The sequence below is a fragment of the Ammospiza caudacuta genome, chromosome 1, assembly GCF_027887145.1.
Source record: "Ammospiza caudacuta isolate bAmmCau1 chromosome 1, bAmmCau1.pri, whole genome shotgun sequence".
Classification (NCBI taxonomy): Eukaryota; Metazoa; Chordata; class Aves; order Passeriformes; family Passerellidae; genus Ammospiza; species Ammospiza caudacuta.
Window position 1 is genome coordinate 70,312,283 of NC_080593.1, and position 26,183 is coordinate 70,338,465.

General features: G+C 44.6%; 1 protein-coding gene across 1 annotated transcript; it reads left to right on the plus strand.

Annotated features, from left to right (window-relative positions):
• Positions 1–427: 427 nt before the first annotated feature.
• On the plus strand, positions 428–25,489 carry PXDC1 (PX domain containing 1). Its single transcript, XM_058803486.1, has 5 exons — positions 428–884; positions 13,609–13,700; positions 13,984–14,101; positions 16,809–16,920; positions 23,832–25,489. The coding sequence occupies exons 1-5, from the start codon at positions 629–631 to the stop codon at positions 23,947–23,949; spliced, it is 696 nt and encodes a 231-aa protein (XP_058659469.1). The 5' UTR covers positions 428–628; the 3' UTR covers positions 23,950–25,489.
• Positions 25,490–26,183: the final 694 nt, after the last annotated feature.

Genomic DNA, 26,183 nt, shown 5'->3' on the forward strand with positions numbered 1-26,183 from the left:
CACGGCGGGGGCGCTGATCCTCCCTGCCGGCTGACAGCCTGGCAGTCTCCCTCTTCCTCCCTCAGCTGGCCGGGACGGAGGCTTAAGGAAAAAAATAAAAACCGAAAAAAAACCTTCTGGGGTCACTGCGAGGAGAAAAAAAATGCCTCGTTATGTCTGCGGTGTCTACGAAAACGTCCCGAGAAGGAAGAGGAGGATCCCGCCCCGCGGGGACCTCAGGGTTCGGGGAAGGGGTGGGCGCTGCCTGCGGGGCCGGGACCGGGGCGTCCCCCCGCCTTTGGACGGGAGGGGCTGTGCCTTCCTGCGGAGCCGAGAAGAAGGGGCCGAGCCACCCTGCTCCCCGCCCCGCAGGGGGTGAGCGCCGTCCCGCTCGGCGCCGTGGGCTCGGCGGGGCAGCGTGCCCAGGCCGCCGTCTATGAGGCACTAGCGAGCCTCCCTCCAGCGCCGGGAGGCGACACAGCCCCGGCGGGCAGGGCCAGGCCGGGGGGGGCGTGTGGCGGGTGGCACCCCCCTTCTCTCTTCCTCCTCCTCCTCTTCCTCCTCCTCCTCCTCTTAACTTGGCCACGGCGGCGCGGGGCGGTGCGCTTCGCCCTGCGCCGGCGGCGGGGGATGTGCGGGCGGCGGCGGGATGGCTTCGGCCGTGTTTGAGGGCACCTCGCTGGTGAACATGTACGTGCGGGGCTGCTGGGTGAACGGCATCCGGCGGCTCATCATCAGCCGGCGGGGCGACGAGGAGGAGTTCTACGAGATCCGCACTGAGTGGTCGGACCGCAACATCCTCTACCTGCACCGCAGCTACTCCGACCTCGGCCGCCTTTTCAAGCGGCTCCTCGACTCCTTCCCCGAGGACCGGCCCGAGCTGTCCCGCTCCCCCTTGCTCCAAGGTCAGAGCGGCTTCCGCGGCCCCGGCACTCTGTGCTGGGCGGGCGGGCGGGTTTCGGCCGCCGCTTCCCCGGGGTGGCGGTGGCCGGGGAGGACGGGCGGGCGGGCGGGCGGGCGAGCGGTCCCTCTCGGCGGAAGGAAGGGGGAGAGGAGCTGGAGCCGCTGAGAACCGGACGGGGCGGGGGGGCAGAAAAACTGCGGGGGCGTTTTGCGGTCGGAAACTCCTCCCGGGATGTTGATTTGTGTTTCTCCTTTTTTTTTTTTTTTTTTTTTTTTTCTTTTGACTGTACATTTGGAGCCGAGGGCTCCACGCAGGACGGTGACCCCAGTATCGCTGCTGCTGTCTCCAGCTGCGCGGCTCCGGGCTAGGCTGGGCTGGGGGTGCAGAGGGATCCCCGTTGGCGCTGCCCCTCTCCGGTGCCTCCGAGCTCCCCGAGGAAGGGTTGGGGGAGGTTGGCAAGGAAAAGGGTGTAGCTGAAAAATCTCCGCATGTTGCTATGTTGTTTGCCACAAGGAGAGGGCAAAAAAAAGGGCTGCGGCGCTTGCCAGGGGACGGAGCAACTCTGGGAGCTGGCATAATTCCTCGCATAACTTCTGTGAAACGGGAATTGCAACAGCGCTCAGTAGAGACGTCTGTTCTCTTCCAGTTTCTGAAGTGGATTGACCAAACTCGAGGGATGTTGTCCATGCTCAGGCATTGTAGAAGCAGGATGTACCCTAGATGTCTTTGCGGGTTGGGTTTAGTTTGTTTAATTGTTGGGGTAATTTTTAGGTAGAGTTACGTGTTCTACTCTGACGTATTTCAAGTGTGTAGAGTGGTGAGGAGCATCCAGTCATCTGAAAATGGGTGTACACCTAGCCCTTCCAGTCCCCCCACTTGTTTGAGTTACGACGTAAATGATTTGGTTGACAGGAACGGGCAAAAGCCAATATTCTGTGCCGGATTTTCTCTGTGAGAGGGTGGGTAAGTTTTCCCAAGCTCTTACCTTGCTAGTGGGACCCCCTTGGAGAGGGTCTGCGTTTTGCTGTTCTCTGAACTTGGTCTCCACCGCTCGTAGAGATGTAAACCCACCGGACTTCATTCCTGGGCCGTCCCTGTGTGACAGCGAGCTCTGTTCCCTGCCAGTGGCAATCTCTCCCGGGCTGCCTCCCCAATGATGTTTTCTGACAGATGTTTATAGCGACACAGGTCTTTTTCCATGCTCCTGCCAGATCCCTAACCTCTGGGGGTGGGCTTGGTTTGGGTTATTTTATGTACCGTATATTAAAACCTTTCCCTGTCCAAGCTTCCCCGTGTGGCGGGAGCCGCAGCCCTCTCCCCGGCCGGTGTCCCCTGGCTCTGCTTTCCCGGCCCCGCTGCCGGGAGGTGGCGGCCCGGCCCCGCCGCCCCGGGCGCTCGGCAGCGCTGGCGGGCCCCGAGTGCCCTCTGCAGACGGCGGCGATGGGCGCAGGGCAGCCGCGGCTCCGCAGCCCCGCTCGCTCCGGGCTGCCAGGGGAGATGTCCGCAGCGCTGGGTGCCGGAGGGGGCTGGCTCGTCCCGCTTGGGTGCAGGCTGGGAATGGGGCTGTTCCTGCGGAAGCTAGACCCCACTTCTTAGCCCGGGTGCGATTTTTGCTAGTGCTGAGAGGCAGTAAATTCTCGGTAATAATGGCCTTCAAGTGTATGTGGCACCTGGGCCACGGCTTTTGAGGATGCTGGGTAGGTTTGGAGCGAGCCTGCCTGTGGCCTGCAGGGCACAGCACCTACCCGAGTGACTATGACTAGAAATTGACGTGCCAGGGTGCCCATAGTCCTTCTTGCTGGCTTTATGGGCTCTGAAGAGTGGCTTGGCAGCTGGACTGGGGTGTGTGCTGTGTCTGGCTGTAAATGGACTCGATCCTTGGCCTGCTGCCCCTCCCAGTGCTCCTTCCCCATTGGTTACTCACAGGAGCTGCTGCTTATCCTAAAGCCCTTCTCCTTCCTCGGCGCCTCTCTCAAGCGAGCATGGTTCCTCTCCTGTCTCAAAGCCTGCCTGAGCTTTTGCAAAGTGTTCAATTCATTTCACTTCTCTCCGAAGCATTATTTGTGTGGTTTGAGCCAGATGGGATTATGGTCTCTTGCACTGGCTTTACTTGACAGTCCCAGGTAGATACACCATTCATGCATGAGCAGCTGGGAAAGATTAACCATCCTCAGCCTGTGTTGCTCAATCTCTGCCTAAAACCTGGAGCCTTGGCTTACCTTTATCTCAGGAAGAGGCACACTGCATTCAGTAGAATAGTGAATGAGCAAAGCATCAGTTCAGGATTTGAAAAATCGAAACCTAATATAAGTAGATTATGATCTGTTTAGCTTGTTGAAAGGGTGGAGGTTAACTTTGCAACAGAGGCAGAATAAAAATCAGGAGTAGTTTCTAAGCAATTACAGCGTGCGTCACAATTTCAGCAATTCTCTCTTTAAAATTATGCTGCTCCTGCTCTAAAGAAAATTACTTTGCAGAGTATGCTTCTCTGCCTAAAGAACACTTCATCAAACCAACATTTTAAATTGGCTGGTCACAGCCTCTGATAACTTGACAAAGTTGAAACATAAAAATCTCATTTAACTAAGTGACAGTGATGCAAAGCTTTGCATGTAAAAAGAGATTGCATGTGGCATGTCCAGTCTTTACAAAATTCATGGGGTAAGCTTGGTTTCTTAACGCCATGTTTAAAAGCAGATGTCGTGGTGTCTACAGTGAAGCTCAATGTACTTTAACCAACAAAAACACCTGACAAAAGCCCATTCTTGTGTGTGTTAGCATTTAGTCATATACATTTGTGTGTAGTTATATATATATATATACACACAAATGTATTTGCATATGTATGTGAGTTTATGTGTGTGTGTGTGTGTGTGTGTTTGTCTTGGGATTCCTGAAAGAAGGTGAATATCAGCTGTGCTTTTATCTGGAGGAAGTGATAAAGTGTTGCAAGCCAAATTTGCATTGCATTGAAGGACTCCAAAGTCCCTACAGATTTGCCTAAGGAGCATTAAAAGGACTAGCATTATCCTACAGCTCAGTCAAGCTGCAGTATGTTATGTGTAAGGGATATTACTGAGAGGGGAAGCTTGAGCTATTTGATGTTATTAACTTTTTAAACGAAGGTTGTAGTTATTTTAAAAACGTCAGCAATTTTAGAAAGAGTTGGTTGTTACCTCTATTGCTGGCTTCAGCAGACAGTTCATGCTGTGCAGGAGTGTGCTCCTTTTCTTGCTCAGCATGAGGAAACCATTCTCTCCATTCCTTCCTTGACCCCTCATCCTCCCGGATGAGCTTCCACAATGCTATCCCCTTCCTTATTTGCTGGAGCTGCTGAGTGCTTTGAGATTGCAGGGGAGAGGATGGGAGGTGTAGCTGTCTGCAGTGGCTGTTCATCTTACCCTTTCTTAGATATGAGAGGAGGGGAAGTCCCAGGGGGGAGTAGGGCATTCCCACAGTTTTGTCTTGTCTTTGGTAACTAGTAGGAACCCATGGCAGAGTGCACTCTCTGGAATGTACACTGATGCTAAAGGCCAAGGACATTCAGCAGCACAAGGCATCTCACTGGGAAGCTGGTAAACAAGGTTAGATATGTGCATACCTGCAGGGTGACTAAGTATGATTCACTGTGATGTTGCCAGTAACTTGCTAGTATTTTATTTGTCTTTGAAATCTGCCTGTCCCTTGCTCTAGGCAAATGTACAAAAGAGGATCACAGGAGAACACGGGTTCGTTCACTCCTGCAATGAACACAGCCTAATGTTACTAAACTGTTTCTCTATGCAAAGTCTACTTTTGAATTTAATCAGTTTTCTTGAGAAAGGCAGAGCTATGGACTTAGAAGCTGACTTAAAATTGATGGAAATAGTAATGGTTGCAGCAGACCAAACAGACACCAGAACTGAGGTATACATCTGGAAAAGGACTCTTGCTTTCCCCGCCCCCCTCCTTTCCTATTTTCTCTAAATACCATTTGTGAGGAGGTCTCATCTAAGGTTTATCCTTGAACTTGAGCCAGCTTCAATACAGTCAGCAGTCACACACCTCCCTCACCTCTGACTTCAGTGCAGGCAGAATCAACCCCTTAAGGAAGCCAAAAGAACACATTAGCAGCCTTTCAAAACTGGGATTTGTTTTGCCTTTGGAGTGCCAGCCAGGGTGGTTTCTGGCAATCCTCCTCTGCACTTGTTTGTTGCCTTTGTTACCAAGACAGAGGCTCAGATGCTTTTCCAATGTAACTGTTCATATTGTACATACCTGTAGTGCCTGGTCCTGCTTTGATACTCTGAGCTGCCAAATCAGAAGCCCTCTGACAGATTTATTTTATTACTAGATGGGCCTCCCTTCCCAAAGTTCTCATTTTCCTCCTTTCCATGCCTCCTCTGACTCATTCTTTGTCGTGGTTTTTTTTTTTTTTTTTTTTTTTTTTCCCTTGCTCTTCTTTCTGTTATTTTCTCTCTGTTCCTTTTCTTTTCCTCCAGGTTTCCCTCACCGGTGTGCTGCCATCCATGGTTATTTATGGCTCTGCAGAACTTCTCTGTTCCCTTCCACCTTGCAGGTGCTCAACCTCTGTCCATCCATAGAAGTTTTCTAATAGTGGTGGAGATTCCCTGTACAAACCTTGCACCTTTATTTTGCCTCCTAGCGTAGAAGCAGTCACTTTACCTGCAGCAGAGCTGAGCAGTCCCTCACAGAGACTAGGCTGAGCTCTAGCTCCAAGCCCTGTGCCTGCCTCTGGGGTGCCATCCTCTTGCAGGAAGCAGGTGATCGGCTGTTTTCCATGTCCCAGTGCCTGCGCAGGGAAGCTCCTCCAGGGCTGCCATTGGAGGGATGTGCCCAACACAGAGGGCAGTTCCCAAGGAGCCTACCCATGAACATTGTTTGCTTGCAAATGCTGTACTCACAACTTCATTTTCTATATGCTGCATTTTTGTTGTTGTTGTTTACAAGACCATCTGGGAGTGTGATTTATGAGAAGAGGGAGCTCTACAGAAGCAGCATAGTGGTTTCCACAGACGGCAGCTGTTTCTCGGTGCTGTGACAATACAGATAAATACACTGCATCTATTGTGCTCTTTTCATTGTTGACATTGTCAACAGTTCATTAGTGGAGCTTGCTCAGAACTTCTGTCTGGCAGACAAAAGATGCAGCTCTTGGTTATCAGGCTCTAGCAGAACTGTATAACCAAACTTAAGTTTGTGGCTTCTGGGCTTGTTTTTTTATCAGCTGAATTTCATGGTTCATTTGTAATAATGGAGATAAATGGAGCTGACTGTGTTGTTATAAAGCTAGACACAAGTTGCCTTTTTGTGGTGAACCAAGGCAATGTGTCAGGGAAGGTTTTGGTGGAAAGGAATGGAAATGAGGTGTGTTTTTCATGACGGCTCTCACCTGATAAGAAACCAGCACTAAAAATGGTTGTAGGAGCTTGCATTTTTCAGCAGGTTTTGACTGCTTTGTTCACTCCTATCTCATGCTTCTTTGACATCTTTTTCTTTCTTGTGGTTCATCAAGCATCAAGACAAGGAGTTCGGTGGGGAAAGCCTGTCTGCTGTGTTCTGCCACCAAAACATGCCTTCTCCATTCCAGAGATCCTGGGAGATCCCATAACTAACAATACAATGTGTGGATAACCCATCATCTTGAGGGTCTGGGTTTCTCAGCTTTTGACTTGCCTCCTTTCTTTGCATGGGTATTCGAGAGTGCCAGTGTCCTCGGGTCATTGTCATTTTTGCTTTGGGGAATTGCAGTCACAGTTGTTTGGACAGGACTTCTCCCCATCCTGAATCTGCTTCATATGAACTGCAAAAGAAGAAAGGTGTGGGCAGGCTTTTGAAAGCTCTCTCTCTTTCTGCATCAAACAGACTTATCTCAGTATCTTCAATATGTTTGCTACTACCCTGTGGAACTTCTGAAAATATGGAGTGACTAAAATGAATTTTGTGTACTGATACCTCTTTAAAAATTTTGGTCCTTGTCATCAAGCTTAAGAAGGGCAGCACAATGTGATAAATGTCAAAAGTCCACCTCCCTACACCCACCCTTCTTTTCAGCTCTGCTGTGTTCTTTTAGTTGCTCCCTCAGTAATGCCACCAAGAGGGATCTTGTCAGCGATATTGCATTGATAGCAAATCCTTTGTAAAGGCTGTAGTGACTCCTGTCACATGAGATGGATGAACTCCCCCTCAAGGGGAGGGGGCAAATGTGTCTGCCCCAAAAGAGATGGGTTGAAGAATTAGGAGAGAGGCATCAAAGAGGAGTTGCTAGAGCCGCCAGACTTAAGTCAGACCAGTGCTGTAGCTAGCTCTAGGATCCTGTCCCTGGTGATGAGAACCAGATGCTGCAGAAGACAGCATAAATAAAAGGCAGAGAACAAAAAAATGACAGTTCTGGTCTCTAGTAATTGAAGATCTGACATCCCTGATTGCCTGTAATTATCTGCCCTTCTCTGGATCTTATCAAGTCTTTGGACTTAAGGGATTCCTGTGGTGTTATTTCTGCAGTTATTGAAGAAAAGTTGTGTGAAACAAGCTTTCCCATCTGCTGGGTTTTTTTTCATTTCCTGCCTTTACATACCCCTGAGTATTCCTTTGCCCTTCTGGCAATCTTTTATCCTTCTTTCCTTCATCAGAGAGGAGGCAGCTGTAAATGGGAGCTGGTTTGGCCTTTTCAGAATCCAGTCAGAGGTGGCTAATGCCATAGTTCCCAGGTGGCAAGGTTGAGGGACACAGTGTTTGGGGTGAGGAGGGATCCTACCTGGCAGCTGCTAGGAGGAGTGAGGTATGGTGGCCTTGAAGCAGGGGAAAATGACAGCTGAAATGGTGTTGAGAAGACCCAGTTAAGCAGATGGAAGAATTAGGAAGCAGGGCAAAGGAGCGAATCAGCAGAAAAAATGGGGCTGAGTTGTCTGTCATCTTTCAGCCCTGATCCATGTGCCAGATGAGTAGCTTCAGTTTCTGCATGTTTCTGTGGAATATCTGTCTGTGGGTCTGTTCATAAGTCGACTAGATGTGGTCCCTAGCATCCTGATCTGAGTTTGGACCTGGTCTTTTTTTGGATGAATCAAATTAGACTCTAATTTAACATTATTCTCTAATGACTAGGACCTTCCTTCTATTGCTCCATCTACATCCTGGATTGTGTGTGTGCACAAAGCTTAGAACATATCTGAGGGAAAGGGAATGAGGGAAACAGGATAAAAATGTTTTAGCACTGCAGTGGTAATGAATGCTGTAACTGGGGAAAAGACCTTTGAAGTCTGGTCAGGAGAGACAGCAAAGTAGCAGTCTCCCATGCAAGGCAGCTTATATGTTTTCCCTAAAGATTTGAAATCCCTAACTGCTGCTTGGAGTCTTGTGCAAAGAGAGAAGAATGGATTCATGATTTAAATCTATAAGCCTCAAATCTTACTTGCAGTGTAGATTAGCAGAACACACTAGGATTTCTCTCTGGATTTATTTGTTACTCATTTTTTCCCTTTGATACCTACTCTGCAGTCACCCTATAGGGAATGGAAAGACAATTAAATGAGAGGGGTTCAATGCAATTTTAATCTTCATGAAACACACAGCGTTTAGGACTATTGGCATTCTGTCTTGCATGTATCTTAGAAAGTACACCTTGGCTTTTTGTTCAGCTTCCTGTAGGTATAGAACTGGTTTTGAGAAAATAGGGTATCTCATGGACATTCTTTACTCCTGTCCTGACCAAAAACATGGGGTGTAGTCCTTCAGACTGGAGAGATGGGGTTTGCCCACAGTTTGGTATGACGTATACATAGTGACTTGTACATCTCCAGAGAAACAGACTTCTGTGTATCATCATTGACATGACATTACAGATACATACTTGACTTGGGCATGAACTTACTCTTCCTTGGAGGGCACTAGAGGATTTTTGAGACAATGCTCATTGTGTATGCTGACTGTCAGGACTGCTCTGTGATTTCATTATGAGCACATGCTGCAATTCCTGTCCTGCTTCCTGTGGTACAAACATGGGGTGCATTATCTGTGGTTTTCAGAATGTCATTACTTGCAGATTTGGTGGCTCACAGCAGTAATAGGACAGCCCTACCAAGGCTTGTGTGTTCACATCAGGAGTTGGCTCTCTGTTCTCCCCTGCTGCTGAGCTCGTTTCCTGCCTGTGTGCAGCTCTGGGCCCCTCTCCCACGCTGAGAGCCAGCGTGCCAGGTACACAGCTGCTGACCTGCTCTCCCAGCCTCCTGCAGCTGCCCCAGCACCAGGGAGCCAGGCCAGGAGGAAAGCTGCAGGCTTCTGGTGCTGCTTGTGCCATACTTTTCCAGACACATGTTGCTCTGTGCAGAGTTGTTACTTACACTTAGTTTAAAACAGAAAGCAAATCCTTTTCAGTTTTAAGGACTCTGCCCGGGGCTCTTGGTCTGGAAATGGGCAGAGAAAATGTCAAAAGGATTGAATGAGATCACTGATTATGTAATAAAAATAAAGCAGTCTCCCAGGCACAGGTGAGTGCCACACTGGGTTAGGCAGTGTCATCCCTCTTGTCACCCAGCCTGTTGGCTCCCCTGTGTGCAGGGTGAAGGAATCTTACAAGTTTGGGGTATTTGGCAGCAGGGTTTGTGGCAAAAAAGGAGCCAGCAGGACTCCAGTTTATGTCAAACCCTATAAACATAGGTGTTTATACCATTTCAATCACTTGGAATAACAGCTAATTGTCCAAGTACAGTGTAGGTAACAAGACAGCAAAGTTTTCCTGGGAGGAGTTTGTGCATGTTTTCCATTAGCAGTCCAGACAAGGGCCAGAGCTGAGAAAAAGGCATGAGAACAGCCTTTCACCATGACCTCACTAACAAATTTCCCAGCTCTGAGTTCAGCTCTGTTGCATGACTGAACAAGTGAAGAAAGCACAACTGGTTCCAAGATACTGGCTGCTTTACTGGTATCTTATTTTTATTTTATATCAGAGTAAGGGTTCTTGGATAGTAAATTCTATTTCCCAGATGGAAATACAGGCTAGACGTGTGTTCATGGCCCATGGGCAGAGACAATAGCCTCGGGACATGTTGTTGCTGCTGTATGGATGCTTCATATGTGGCCAGGGGGTCCCACACACTTCAGATGCATCCACATTTTGGTGCATTTGTGTCAGGGTTAATGAATGGTGGGGGTGCTGGGCTCTGTCTGCAGTGTCAGCTAGCATGTCTGTGTGTCTGTTTGTTCAGGCGTTTCCAGTGTCTGGAGATCCTACATCAGTCTCTGGCTTTTTTTTTTCCTCCGTCTTTCTGCCTTGACAAATCTTCCAAACAGGAAAAAGAAGACAGGCAAAGGAGAAACCCCCACAAAGTGAAGGATAGGCCTGGAAACTTGGGTGAGGTTCTGTGATCCTTTTTTACACAAATTCTGGCTCCTGCTCAAACCTAATATAGCGCCTGGGTGAGAAAGAAGCTTGGATGGGGCATCCTCGCCTGCAGTCTCTTGCTTCTTCTGTGGAGGCTGGGGTTTCCTGAGGTGAAGCCTCTGACAGGAGTGGTTTGAGGTATTGCCTGCTGCTCACCTAATTGTGCTGGCAAAGCAGAAACAGCTCTGTGTTGTGGTGTGCGAGAGGAAATGAGATGCAGGGGAGGGTGGGAGCACCTTAAGCCAGTGTTGACACCAGAGACTTTACCTTGTGAAACCCCAGTGTTCCTCGTGCATGTGGGTGCTATGGATGATAACAGCAGCCAGTTAGAGAGTGCTGAAAGGGATGGAAAGGAAGGACCAGGACCTCCACTCCTCCTGGCTGCTTGGGCAGGCAGTGCCTCACTCTGGTCAGCGTGGCTGTGTGGTTGGGAGCAGTCTCTGAGGTTGTGGGATCATGGTCTATGACTTACTGAAAACCACAAGAGCATCTGTTAGCTTTTAAAAACTGAGACTTGTAGAATTAAGATAAATGAGGGCCTTACAAACTTCATTACAATTGCGGAAGAAATTACAGGCTTAAATATATGTATATGAGGCCAGTCAAGGGGTTTCTGTTTGTTTGGGTTGCAGATGTATGAAAATAAAAGCTTTAGCCTGGCCAAACTGAACTCCCTGTATGGGGAATTCATTTAAGGTCAGCAGCCTTACATCCCAAAGCTGCACATCTGCAATCACTGAGCACATATATAGGAAGCTGTCCAGGCAGATGTATCACCCTCCTTCCTACGCTGTCTGCTTTTTGGTTTTGATATTACTGAAAACTTCAGTAAGAAACACTTCTATGGTGTCAGATGTTGCAAGTTTTCTGTGCCAGTTTCCAGGTTGGAGTGTGGATTTGCATGGCTGGTGTCTTTCCAAGAGGTGGAAGGAGATAATATACCAGAGCTGGAAATTCCTTGTGAATGCAAGAAGCTGTAAAACCTCCCACGGGGCGATCTGTGACAGTGCAACAGGCTGACAGCCTTGTCTGACTTCTTGGTGAAGCATAAAAAGACCATGTGGAGCTGCAGATGCTTTCCCTGATTACTAATGAGAGAAGTCCTGACCACTTGGCTGCTTTTCCTCATGAGATGAATGCTCAGGGTTGTTGCCGAGGTGGTTTTGGGTTTTTTTTCTTTTTCTCCCCCTCCCAGTCTGAATATCTCCATTTGTTTAAAAGTGTCCCTCTTCCTGGTAAAATACTAGTTCCAACAGTGCATGCTTATCTGGGAAATGGTCTGAGATTGAGGGCAGATTTGGGAGGGAGCAGCTGAATGCTGAATCCCTGGTGGATTGGTGGTGAGGTAGCAGCCACAGCTGGGCAGTCTCTGCTCTGACTATATCAGTGTTTATGCACAATGGATCAAGACCAGCAGGAGAAGTGGAGCAGCACCCCATGGCAGCTGGCACCAGGGTGGCTGGCTCTGTTTTCTCTGGTTTTTTGAGGTGGACTGCAGCACGGTCAGCAGTGTTTTGCTAACATCATGGATGGGTGTCTGAACTGTGGGGCCATTGGCAGCTTCTTCTTTCTTTTAGGGAAAACGACAGCCCTTTAACTGAAAAATCTGAACTCAGTCCAAATGTGGGATGGGAACTATTTGTAGAGGGGCCAAGCAAATCCACCCAGCCTGCACCCCATAGTTAGGATGATGAAGGGTGCTGGAATGCAATTCAGGTCTGTAATGTCAAGCACAGCCCAGCGACTATGCAGTCTGTGGACCCATGCAGATGAGTTTTTTCACATTTACAGCCTTTCAGAGAATTTCCAAGGAAAGCTACCCGACTGTAGTGTACACCAGCCAAAGCAAGACACACAGCATCTCCCTTATATGCCTGCTGGTGTGCATTGCTCAGCTGTCAGGAGAGGGGGCAAGTTGTACCTGGGTGAGGGGTTAGCCATGCTGAAAAACAGGCAAAATGAAGCACTCTTGAGCAAGAGAAAGACTTGTACAAACAGAGGACTTTTGTGGGACAACTGTCAAGTAAACCTGGTTGCTTTGGAGACAATCTCTGTTTTATTTAGAGCTGTAACTGGAGGAGAGCTGAGAGCTTCCAAGTCACACTTTTGTCTGGAAAGTTTCTGTGGGATTGTATCTCATTGGTAGCAAACAACAAGGACTGGTGCAGACTGAAACTGTTTGTGGATGCTGTTCCCACACTCTGCAAGTTTGATGGCTCTGTGTTTTAGGAAGATGCAGATACACTTACTTTAACACAATGTAATATATTGAAGTGCTTTCTCACAGACTGCTTTGCAGATTTTTAATTTTGATGGTTCTAATTGATTGTGTCTTTTCCCGTTCCAGCTTTTTGTTCGGATTTTTTTTGTTTGTTTATTGTGGCTTCTTATATTTAATAATTTCTCTTAAAGATTTTATTTTCATGAGTACATCCTGCTGCTTGGAAAAGATGCACAAATGTAGAAGTTAAATGATGATTTGAGTAGAAAAAGTAGGTTGCAAACATCAGCAATAAAAGGCTCACTAGAGGGATGTGAGATTTTGGGATTTACTTCTCATATGCCCCATACATGCATCCAGCCTGTGCTGTATTTCCTTCAGTCTGTTGGAGGAGGGGAAAGTTAGAGATGTCCTGCAGGTTATACATACAAAATATGGTATCAGTGTTTGAGATCACCATACCAAGTAATTCCACATTGCATTGAAATGCATCATTCAGGACATTGGGCAGTGAAATTTTGGTCTTAATCCCTTCTGCAGCACTGTGGTAATTCAGTGACTGAATAGATGAAAAAAAAAAATCCTAACAGTTATCTTGCACTTGAAAAACATGATACTGACAAATTTTCCTTGGGCCACTCACTGGGGCTTACAGTCAGAGAAATACAAAACTTCTCTCAAAGTTTTTTGTTTAGCCTGTGTTTATTTTTTTCCCCTCTTATCTGTAGGAAGTGTCTTTTGGTTTTCTTGGGTTTTCTTTTATTTTTTATTTACAGAAAAAAGGATGAATAATGGTTCTTGGAAGCAGAAAGTGGGCTGTTTAACTATCACTGCTGGGAATGCTGTGTAGTGAAACTGTGGGTGAGGGAGTAGGTGGTTCTACTTCTGCTTGTCTTGCAATTCCTACATATGGTCATAAACAGTTGAGTTTGTGTCAGGCTTGCAACTCTGCTTGTAAACTACACCCACCTCAGTATGGGGTGCATGCTTTATCATCAGTTGCTTTAAAAGACATTTCTGGAAGGCATATTTGAGGTTGTTCCACATCTTCCTGAGGGGCTGCTTCTGGCTCCTAAAGTGTGCCAGCTTTTGTTTATGCTTATGATCTGTTTACTTTGTTTCTAGGGCTCATCACAATAAAAGAAGCCCATGATATAGAAGCCAGACTTAATGAAGTGGAAAAGCTTCTGAAGACTATTATAAACATGCCCTGGAAGGTGTGTAAGCCAAGTTCCAATTTAGCCCAGCTTGACTCCTCCTTCATGGTGACATGCACTCTCATGCAGATTAGAATGTGATGGGCTTTGCCAAACTCTAAAGAAGCAGCAATTTATTGAGTAACTTGGAGGAATGCTGAGTGCCAGAACTGTGTAATGATGCCTCCAAGCTGTCACTTATAATAAGTCTTTTTGTCATTTTATGAAGGGGTGGGAATGGAGAAGAGGGACAAAGCAAATTACTGGTTAAAAATGGGTGTTTGTTTTTATTTCTCTTTTTAAGTATTCAAGATCTGAAGTTGTCCTCACGTTCTTTGAGAGATCTCCTTTGGACCAAGTTCTAAAAAATGACAATGTCCATAAAATTCAGCCAAGTTTTCAAAGTCCAGTTAAAATATCAGGTAAGAATTGTTATCTACCCGCAGTTGACACAAGAATTGAAAAATGAAAATTACTTCCTTGCTGTTCCCATTATTATTTCTCTATCAACAATTCAAGATGTCGTTCTCAATAGTGCTTTGTGATACAGAGCATATAATTTTCCTTGTAATACTGTGCAAGGTGCATTCAGAAAATAAAGTGGCAGGTGACATGGGAGGCTGACAAATGCAAAGCAGTGAATGTGAGGAAAATGCAGTCCTTACTGCACATCATCACATATGATAGTGCTGTTAGCACTTAGAAAGGAGATTTTGAAGCTACTCATACAGTTCTGTGAAAGGGTAAGCTTGGTGCCAAGCAATTGGCAATATCAAGCAGTGAGAATATTAGGTATTATTGGGAAAGGAGAGGGAAACAGAGAAGAGAAGCATAGCTCCCTCTTGAATACAATATGCACAATTTTGGTTTCTTCATCTCAGGATATAATAGAATTTAAAATTATACAAATAAACAGAGAGGATTCAAGTTGTTGAACAGCTTGTCTAAGAAAGGGGTTAATTAAAGAAGGACACCTTCACCTGTGAGATGAGATGAGATGAGATGACAGACTGGTATGATGGAAGTCTACAAAGCTGTGAATAAAGGAGGTCAATTACCCTGTACTTCTTCTGAAACAAGAGCTATAGGTTATCGAATATCATTGACAGACAACAAGCTTTAAACAAACAAAAGACAAGTTATAATATTGTTTTGTTTCCATACAAAGCATAGTTAAGGAGTGGAACTCACTGTCATAGGATATGGTGGAACTGAAAGCAGAAGTGACTTCAAAAGGGAATTAGACAGGGAAGTGGAGGACAAGTGCATTGAAACCTGTCACAGGTGGAGACATAGGAAGTTCTAAACCACAGATTGCTAGTGGGTGAAGTGGACAGCCTATCCTTGCCTATTATTTTAGCCTTTCCCCTCTTCATCTGCTACTGACCATTGTCAAAAGGTCTGTGAGCTTCTGGTGTGCCTGGTTTTGTATTTCTATACTGAAACACTTTGTTTAAACCTAGTGCAAACTCCTGGTTTTGTGTCACCAGAAGAGCTTATTTACAGTTAATTGAAGTTAAATACTACAAAGTCCTCCAAGGTTTATAATATTGCAAGGAGCTGGTATCAATTTTCTTTGGTACTAACAAAACTATCTCAGCTGAATAATAATAGCATGTTTTAATTCTAAATTATTGTTGGTAGTGACGAGTCATACCTCATTAACTGGAGGAAGATTCTCCTACCTATGCAGCTATTCAGAAGCATCTTGTGGTAATTAATTTCATCATTCAAGTGATTGCTGCAATTAATGCTAAGAACATAGGTGGAAATTTGATGTTAATCGATATTTGCCTCATCTGGATGCTGCAAATGGAAATGTTGCAGTGTCTGGCAGCACTGTCAGTAGATGGCAGTAAATGATAATGGGTAAAGCAGTTCATGCAGCAGTGAAATGCTTTAACTCTTAGGTCAAGTCAAGGACACTAGGAAAATACTGACATTCCTGTTACTCATTGTACAGCTCTCTACCTGGCTTGCAGTCTTGGAAAAGCAGGCAAAAATGTTTTGTATTCTCTGAAAAATCAAGCTGTTCCCCAAAAGGTCCTGCTCAGAATGGTAGGTGGTGGAGAAGAGAGAGAGAAAGGGCTGCCCTTGAAGATGAAAGCTGAATTTGAATTTATGGTGGAAATCTTATTGTACACCATAAATTCACTATCACACAATGATGGCTCAAGATGAGTCATGTGAAATGTGATTCTGCTGGGGTTCAATGTTTTCACAACCCCCAAATGTATTCTGCTAAAGGGAGCTGCAGTAAAATACAGAATGAAAGTCAAAGATGAGTCTCAAAGTGAGTATTGGCTTTACCTTAATGAGGAGCATGTAATGTTAAAAAAAAATTACCTCCTCTCTCATGCCTCATCTCCTGTTCATTGCTTCAACTGTATATATAGGTGAAATTTGTTGGTGTGTTTTCTGCCTGCCATATTTTGTACCACAGGCTAATTTTTTTTTGTTGTGCTGATAATGCAAGGCTGTAACACAAGGTCATAGTGTCTTGAGGCAGATCAAGAGTTATCCTACTTAAGTCAGTGCTGATTTTTTTTGAAAATTGCATTTATTCAAAAGAAATCCTTGTGACTTGCCTAGTTTGATTTTCCATAGAGCACAGATGTGGATAACTTCTCACATCAGATACTGTTCTTTAGTTATCAATTCTCCCCATGGTAGTAAGTCAGTGGAATTAGGTGTCAATTTTAGATATTCTGTATTGGAGGCTTCTAACACAGTTAGAAACAAATAAGCAGTATCAAGGGCAGTGTAAAACATGGTATTTCTTCCTATGTCTTGGGGGTTAAATTAACTTGTATGGTCAAGTCTTGACCTTGTTATGCCTTTTTTATTTTTGCTTAAGCCTAGGACTGTCTAAGAAAAATACAATTATGATTTGGTAGTGGTCGTTGCTTCAGATGCTGTGTCATTAATTGGTTAGGTGAATAAAATTACTTGAGCACTGTCAGTTTGCAGATTTTAGAAGCTGTAAAACCAGTTCTTCATTCCTACTTTCCTGTGCAGATTTTCAGTGTCATGTGCATATATCAGTTCATTGCCATGTCAATTACATAGGATACACAGCTCTTTTCCAGCTTTTTTTTTTAAATCTTGTTTTCTTTCTTCTCCCAACAGAAATCATGCGATCAAATGGATTCTGTTTAGCCAACACTGAAACAATAGTCATTGACCACAGTATACCGAATGGGAAAGAGAAGCACCTGGATGTAGATTCAGCAGAACATTTGTAAGTGGCATTTGAGCAGGAGCAATGCTGTCACCTTCACTGTAGCTTTCCCACCCCCCTAGCAAAATGTTATTGTCTGCCTAAGAGCAAGACTGGTACAGCTGTCATCCTGACTGGTTAAAGGTTACTGGGCCTGATTGCTAACACTTCAGAGCAGTTTCCTGTTAAAGTGGGTAAAATGGGAGAATGATTGACTACAAAGTGATCAATCCCCTGTGTATGAAAAAAGATCTGAGGTTGCCATGGGGGTTCTGTGAAGGGAGAACAGAATTATTTCTTTCTCTCATGACTGTGATGAGAGCTGGTTTGAACCCAAACTTGGAAACTCAAATAGCCTAACAAATGTCATATCCTGCTACAAAGGACAGTAGAATGTTTGGAAAGCAAAACACTGTTCTCAGAGGGGAAGGCATCCCTGAAAGGTCAAAAACTGAACAAAGGTCAACAGCTGCACAGCTGGGACTTGGTGTAGCATGTGTATATCGTTAGGGAAAAGGCAAGTTAGACTGATTTCATTGGAAAGTTCTGCTTCCAAGTGTATATAGGTATTCTGGGGTCAGAAACCTGTAACCAGGAGGGCGTCTATGGCCATAAACTAAAGCACAAGGAGTTCCATCTCAACACGAGGAAGAACTTTTTTACATTGAGGATGGCAGACCATTGGAACAGACTGGCCAGGGAGGTCATGGAGTCTCCCTCCCTTGAGGCATTCCAAACCCACCTAGACATCTTCCTGTGTCACCTGCTCTGGGTGACCCTGCCTTGTCAGAGGGTTGGAGTGAATGATCTCCAGAGGTCCATTCTAACCCAACCATTCTGTGATACATGTAGGTTTTAAGCCAGTGACTGTATTCACAGATGGGTATTGATGGAAATATGCTCTTACAGATTTCTGTTATATCAGGTGATTGATATTTCAATGAGCTTCAGGTAGTGAACCATTTTAATATTTTTGATGAGAAATGTTGACCTACTTTTTCATTAGAGCAGTCGAATGAAGGAAAGAGAATAATGAAAGACTAATGGAGCCTTTCTCTTTGAATGCAATGATCTGTCTTGTCTTATTTGAAATGCCAGTCTGTGATAAGGTTTAGAGCTTGGCAACATTTTGTCAGAGGCTGGAGAGTATGTCTGGCTTGAGTGTAATTTCTTGAAGTCTTTTTATTAACTTATCACTTAGTGTTTTGAACCTTGACCTTGCTAACAGCATTTAAGCTTATAAGATAGTAATAATGAGGCTGAAATGGCACACTAGAGGTAATTCTGTAAGGCCAATACCTGGAAATTAAAATTTTTATAATTCACAATGGATCATTCTTTGTACTGAGAATGACAAATTATAGAGGAAAATTACTAAAGAAAGCATTTTCCTGCCTTACTTTGATTCTTTAAAAAAATTTGTTTAAAAAATATTTATAGCTAGTTTTGATTTTAAAAATGTGCTCCAGCCCAAGCAAAACTTACCAGCATGAGATCAGAAACTACTATCATCTAACTGTCATCCCATTGGAGTCAGAGACTGTTAAGGTCTGAAAATACTAATGTGACAAAAACTGAATGGTAGGCATAGTTTCCCATAAACTGTGGTGGAAGAACTGAATCCAGGGTAACAGCCTGACTTGTGCAGCCTGACTTAGTTTAACTTTCCAAAGGATGTGAAGTCATGAGTCAAGAAGTTAATAAATTTCCAATGTGTGTTTGATACGGTGCCCTAAATTTTCCCATCCTGCAGCTGTATTTTATAGCCAAGACACAATAGCTAGGAGATAGTGGAACCAGTGCAGCACAGCTGTTTTGTAAAAATTGAACCTTTTACAAAAGCAGAGATTTTCTATACTGTTGGTTTAAAGGTATGTTATTAGCCCAGAAAGGAAACTTTAAAACCTTTCAAATCCTATGCTGCTCCCTTTTAGTTTCAGTAAAATTGGATTTATGGTGTGTTCTACCCTGAAATCAGAGTTAATTCCTTGTGGACTTGATATCCTCAGATGGGAATTTTTTCCTTTCAGCTGCATTAAACTCTTTATGACTTCTGGGTTTTGGATGCTGATGGACTTGAATGAGACATTTTGCAGAGCAAGCCTGGATTTTTTGGGAAAAACTGCTTGAAGCTTCAGCAGGAAGTGCTCATTCCCTATACTGGTTAGCTGTGTAGCCTGCAGAGCTGCCTGACTAGTGATCCATCAGCTGAAAAGTCTCATACTTGTTGCAAAAGAAACCACAGCACTTTTCCAAATTGCAGTTGCTTACTCTGTTGTTCTGAAGTAGGTCTTTTCTGCTTCCTTCATTTTCTCTCTGATTTTAGTTGACACTACATCACACTGTTGTAAACTATAGTGAAGCCAGTGTGCTCAGCATCCATGTGGCATAACTAAAGGCATAGTCCTTTTGTGTGTGGTTCTTGGACTGTAGTCTAAAGTCCTTTTGAAAGAAAAAGGTGGTAAATAAATGCATTTGAATTCATGGTTTGGTTTTGTTACAGAGGTACCTATTGTTGTTATCTTATTGTATTTCATATTTCTGAAGTCCCATCTTAAAGTCCATACCTTCTTGCTGGTCCTATTATGCAGCTCCTCTCTGCAGCACAGTTCCTCATGGTTTCCACAAGGGCTCATCCTGGGCTCTCGGCCCACCCCTTTTATCCCAGTTGCCTTCACAAGCTACAGCTGCTGCCCAACTAAGGACTTTGCAACTGTAGCTCATTTAGAATAGCTGGGACCCACTTATCTAACACATAGATCTTACAGGGACTCTCTCCACATTTCCCCCTTTTTCTATTACTAACAAATATAGTCAAATACAGTATAGATATTCAAGTACAATATATGCATTTCCTTACAATACATGTTTTTATCCCGAGACTCAATGGCCTCACACACCACACAAATACAATACACACATTCCCCCATGACTCAAAGGTCATGTACAACACACAGCTTCTTGACTCAAAGGCCATATTTCTCACAGCTCCTGGTTGCCACAGCTCCTTGATCCAATAGCTATGTTCTTCTCTACAGCTCTTCAGGCTGCTACAGCTCTCAGGCTGTCCTATTTTCCACAGCTCTTCAGGCTGCATACCTATCTTCCACAGCTCTTCAGGCTGCTACACCTATTTTCCACAGCTCTTCAGGCTGCATACCTCCATCACGTCAGGGTCACCAATTATTGTTGTCATCTTATTGTATTTCATATTTCTGGAGTCCCATCTTAAAGTCCATACCTTCTTGCTGGTCCTATTATGCAGCTCCTCTCTGCAGCACAGTTCCTCATGGTTTCCACAGGGGCTCATCCTGGGCTCTCGGCCCACCCCTTTTATCCCAGTTGCCTTCACAAGCTACAGCTGCTGCCCAACTAAGGACTTTGCAGCTGTAGCTCATTTAGAATAGCTGGGACCCACTTATCTAACACATAGATCTTACAGGGACTCTCTCCACAGGTACCTTTCTCTTCTAGGCCGGCAGCAGAGTCTGTGGCATTGGATAAGCTGCCTTTTGGCAAATTCACTCCAGTGCCTGAAGGAGGCCTGCAAGAGAGTTGTAGAGGGAATTTTCATGGGGGCATGTGATAGGATAAGGGGGGGTGGCCTTAAGCTGAAGGAGAGTAGGTTTAGATTAGCTGTTTGGAAGAAAATCTTTAGATAAGAGTTGTGAGATACTGAAACAAGTTCCCAAAGTTGTGGATTCCCCATCCCTGGAGGCATTCAGAATCAGGCTGGATGGGGTCTTAGTAAACTGACCTAGAGGAAGGTGTCCCTGCCCATGGCAGGGGCATTGAAAGTCCCTTCCAAAACAAACCATTCTATGATTCTGTGATACGTGCATCTTTTAAATACTTCCAGTGGCAGTGACTCAACCCCTTCCCTGGCAGCTTGTTCCAATGCTTGATAACACTTTCAGTCAAGAAATTTTTCCTAATATCTAATCTAAACTTTCCCCAGTAGAACTTGAGGCCCTTACTTCTTGCCCTGTCACTTGTTACCTGGAGAACAGTCCAACCCCACACCTGGCTACCCTCCTTTCAGGCAGCTGTGGAGAGTGATAAGGTCTCCCCTGAGCCTCCTCTTCTCTAGGCTAAAAAAAACCTCAGCTCCCTCTGGTATTTCTCATCAGACTTGTGCTGCAGACCTCTCAGCAGCTCTGTTGCCCTTCTCTGGATGTGCTCCAGCCCCTCAATGTCCTTCTTGCTGTGAGGGGCCCAAAACTGGACACAGGATTCAAGGTGCAGCTTCAGCAGTGCTGGGTACAGGTGGACAATCCCTGCCCTGCTCCTGATGGTCACTATTTCTGATACAGGTTAGGATGCCATTGGCATTCTTGGCCACCTTGGCACATGCTGGCTCCTGTTCAGCCACTGCTGACCAGCACACCCAAGTCATTTTTTGCCAGGCAGTTTTACAGCCACTTTGCCCCAAACCTGTAACTCTGCATGGGGTCACTTGTTGCGACACAAGTGCAGGACCCAGCGTTTCCTCTTGTTGGAGCTCATACAAGTGGCTTCAGCTGATCAATCCAGCCTGTCCAGATCCCTCTGGGAAAGCCTTCCTATCCTCCAGCACATTGGCACTCCCACTCAGCTTGGTGTCATCTGCAAACTGACAGAGGGTGCACTTGATCACCATGGTCAGACCATTAATAAAGATATTCAACAGGACTGGCCCCAAAACTGAGCCCAGGAAAACACTACTTGTGAAAGACTACCAAATAGATTAAAATGATAAAGAATTTTGTCTTACAACACAATAAGTAGGCTCTTGCAAAAGACAGTGTGTCCATGAAGGTACTTAGAGGAAAAAAAAATAAGGGCAGCAGTTCAGTCATTTAGGAATCTGAAGGTCCACAGTAGAGTTGCAGAATTTCTTTTGAGAGAAAGAGCTGTTGGTAACAGCACAAAAGCATTTTGACTATTGATGTCGTACACAGCTTCTGACTGTGGTAAACAGTCCTGGTTTATTGAGTTTGGTTTTTTGTGAGCACTCCAGAGCAGTGCTTTGCAGACTGCTGTGCACACACTTCATTTTTGGTGGCAAGAAAAGCTTTCTGCTTAACCACAGCATCTAATGTCCACTGCTTTGCTCCTCACATTCTGCTTGTAGTAACCTATCAGTGAGGCTGGAGAACTACAAAATCTGTGGGACCTTTCAGATGTAATACTGGTTTTATGCTGATAAGAGAAACAGAGCAGAATCTGAATAGCCTTCTTGACTCCTCTTCTGCTTTCTTCACTCTATCTGCCCCTCTGGTATTTCATAATTTGTTGTTTCTGGATCACTTGCAGTCCATAAGACAACACAATGTGATCTGTGAAGTATTTTCAAGATACCAAGTCAACTCCCTCGTGCACTCGTTCCCACACACACAGGCAAGTAAACAGCCTGGAGGGACTAGAGGAATGAGGGTAACAAACATTGAAAGTTCAGTCTCATTGCTGTTTCATTTAAAGTGAAGAGCAAAGCCACAGCACTGCAGGAGAAAATCTATGAGTTTCTGCTCAAAAAAGGGTTCTCTATTTTGGCTCTCATTGTTTGAAAAAAAAGAGATGAGAAGGACCAGGAAGGAGTATGGAAAAGACAGAACTTGGCTATATGTTGCAGGATGTATAGACCAGGCTATGCTATAACCCATGAGAGTTCTAAATAAAATTTTGGGAAGAGATGGGAGTGGGAGACTTATCTGTTTGTTTTCCCTGCCACCCTTTTTCAGGTCCTCTGAAATACTCAGCTCTTACGTCCCCCTCTAGGGCGAGGTTAGAGGGATGTCCACAGTTGTTTCACTTATCTAAAGAGTCTAATTAGTTCATGTATAGATGAGATGCAGTTTTAAATATTAATTATTTTAAAGCTCATCTGTTTATCTGCCATTCAGAGAGCTTCAGTAGGCCAGCTGGGCTGATAAAGTATTAGAGACACATGTAAAAGTGAGAGCTAGGTTAGAATTTCTTTTTCCATCTTGTACAATTTTTCAGTTTCTACTTCCTTGTATTTCTCACTCTGTCATAGTGAATGAAATTTCTTTCAAAATATTAAAGAGAGAGTTTGAGAAAAAGAAACTTTATAGTTCTTCAAACCCCCTTTAGAACTGAGGTGAAATTTAGTCCTTGGCCTGCAGTGACTACTTTTAACTGTTAGGCTATCTAGGAAGAAGATAATGTTTCTTACCACAGAAATTCAAGCCTTCTTGAAATGGGAACGTGTGTAACAGTGAGAAGTGTAGGTTTTAACAGCTCAATGCCTTCTGGTTGAGAGTTGGTATGAGACAGTAAGTAATTCTTGCAAAAGTGCAGGTTATGAAACAGGTGTTGGGAAGTGGGGAGGAAAATACCAAAACAAGTGAAACTAAATTTGGGTATCTTTTTATATTTGTAGATCCTTTGATTGTCAAAATCTGAACCTTGTACCATAGGAAGTACAGCTAGACTCTGGAAGAAGGACACTCTAGTCATTTTTCCCTACCTATGTTAGACACTTGGCCTATTAAAAAGCTAAATCCAGAGAAGGTACCTGTGAAGGGAAAGACTGAGAGTCCACATTCAGATGTGAAACAAAGGCAGTTTCTTTTTCACTTTTATGTGAGAATTGAGGCATCATGTGTTGTTGACACATGCTGTGGGAACAAAATAGAAAGATGTGGACTTCAACTGCGTGATTCACTCTTACAAGACTCGCTGCTTTCTTCCTTCCTTCCTCACTAGTAACTTTGAAAGTCAAGGGTGACAAGATTAATTGCTTACATTCACCATGGTTCTCACTGGCCCATGGTTTAGTCATAAACACATGAGTATATGAGATGAAGGAGGTGTGGATGAAATCAGCTCCAAGTGCTTCTCCCACTCCCTTAGTACTGTTTTCCCCAATTCCTTTGATTTTCTAAATTACTTAATGCCTTTTGGTGTTTTTTTTTTTCATCTCTCCTTAGGTTTGAAAGTGTTAGTGACTTTACCTCAGAGCTGGAAGACAGTGATGATCCAACAGCTTATGTCACCAATTTGACATACTACCACCTGGTCCCATTTGAGACTGACATTCTGGACTGAGGCTGCTCAGGGGTGCAGCCAGCCAGCATCCAGCCAACCTCTTCATCCATAGGTTCTGCTATCTCTGGCATTGCATCTCTGTGAATGAGGCTGTGCAGACAACACCAACAGCAGGGAAGCTGGAGCAAGAGTGCCACAAATCTGGTTTTGTAAGTGTGGTCCTCTGTTGTGTGTTATGGAGACATCTTGTGAGGAGGTATCTGCTTTGCTGCTGACAACAAACCCACTTTCTGTGAAAGCAAGGCAGCAGAGGCTTCCTGGGGATCAAGGAAATCTCTGCTATGTCTGTGGGAATTGCCACCCTTACATAGCTGTCAGAAACTTGTGCTGAAGCAGGCACAAGTCACCCATGCCCCTTGTGGTGCAAGTTGAGTTCCCCTTTTAGGATACCACCAGAAACTTCCTCAGATGGCGTGACCACACTTTTTATGCTTTGTAAGCAAGAAGACAAGCAAACCAGCTGAACTTTGTCAGTTCCCTCTGCAGTTGCTTAATGGAGGTCTCGTGGGTCACTTTTTGCTCAGCTACCGGATGATTGGTGCCTTACACGAGATGTCAGAAATACCATTGAGTGCCTCCAGGACACAGAACACACGAGCTGACAGCTTTACTTCTTTTAATCATGGGCTTTTGTATAATCATTGGAAGGGCAACTGCTCTTTCCTGGAATAGTAAAGCAGGCAGCAACTGGCAATGCAATGAGCTGTGCATGATTTTTGGGTACCCGGATGATTTCAGAAGTCTGGAAAGCCGATGGGAAAGCTGAGCTGCTCCACTAAGAAGGGTCAAGGCTGCAGCAGGCACTTTGATAATATTTTTTCTTTTCATGTGGACCAGCATATGTGAATGGTGCTTACAGATGTTTACATCAGAGAGATAATTCCCTATGCATATTTCTTCCCAGAGGATGGGAAGGAAGACACTGAGTTTTATGTTGTGTTTGGACTGAAAAAGAATGATAAGCTGCAGTGTGCCTACAGTGGTAGGAACAACAGTCTCTCCACTGCCACCCTGTCTCAAGGAGTTTGTCCAGCTTTCTGAGATCTGCCTGGAGAGGTCACGTGCAGGCCTCCTTGTTGTGTAATGCCATGGATTTCAGCAGAGATAGGACAGTGGGAGCAGGAGTGGGATTGGACCCTGCAGCCTCTTGACTGTTGAGCAGTGCAATGTTAATGTCTCCTTGGAGTCTGCCCCTTGCAGAGCACCCTGAATTCCCGGCTCTCGCTGTGAGTGCTCAACACTCACCAGCATGACCTTTCATTGAGCTTTTTGCCATCTGTTTGCAAATATTATTTTGAAGGGACTGAAATGGAAAGAAATGCAATTTTGGACATGTTTCTTGGACAAGAGGCTTGCTTGGTCCTGAAGAAGCTGATACAACTCCCTTCCACAGACTTTTCATTTCTATCTATAGAATAACAGTCAAGCAGAATTTGTTAATGTAAATAATAAATTATTGAGAATCCTAATTATTTTACACAGTATGTTTTTAAAATATATTTTAATGAAATAAAATAAAATATAACTCACCTTCAGTACACTTCTGCAGCTTCAAACAGTGCCTTCTTTTTTTTTTTTTTGTCTTGTTTTGAGTATACTTTCCCAAATTTTTCGCATCCTCTTTCTTTTCCACATAGTTTCTGAAACATGCTGAGTAACAGCAATTTCTGTGCTCCACCTGTTATTTATACTGTAGACATGGTGTGTATCCACATGGAACCTCTGCCTAGCTGTTGATCTTAGGTCTAGGTGTATGTCGTTAAATGCCACTCAGCTTAGTGGAAGATTTCCGTATTTTCACTATCATCAGTGAAATCAAATTTGGACATGATTGTTTTTTAAGATGAAGCAGATTCTTACAAGGTAAATTTCTGTAGTGGAAAGGAATATGTCATTACTCACTCAAAGACTTTCTGAGCAGCCTCTTCAATTAGAATTGGGAAGATTTTTTTTTTAAATTTTGTTTTACTCTCATTTGTGGAGGGATAGAATGTAAGAAAATAAAGATAGTGCAGAAGGTAATCTCACACCTGAGGAGTTGCAGCTGTGCTAATCACCAAAGATTAGGAACAGGCTTGCCCTTAATAGGCCACAGCTGTGTCCAATAAGAAGAGTGCTACAAAAGAGTGGGGTAGGTGGGTGAGGAGTGAGTTGGAGTTTGTTGGCTGTGCTGTGAGGGGGTCAGTACTGTGAGGAGATGCCTGTGAGACATCACCAAGAAGGTATGAGAGCTT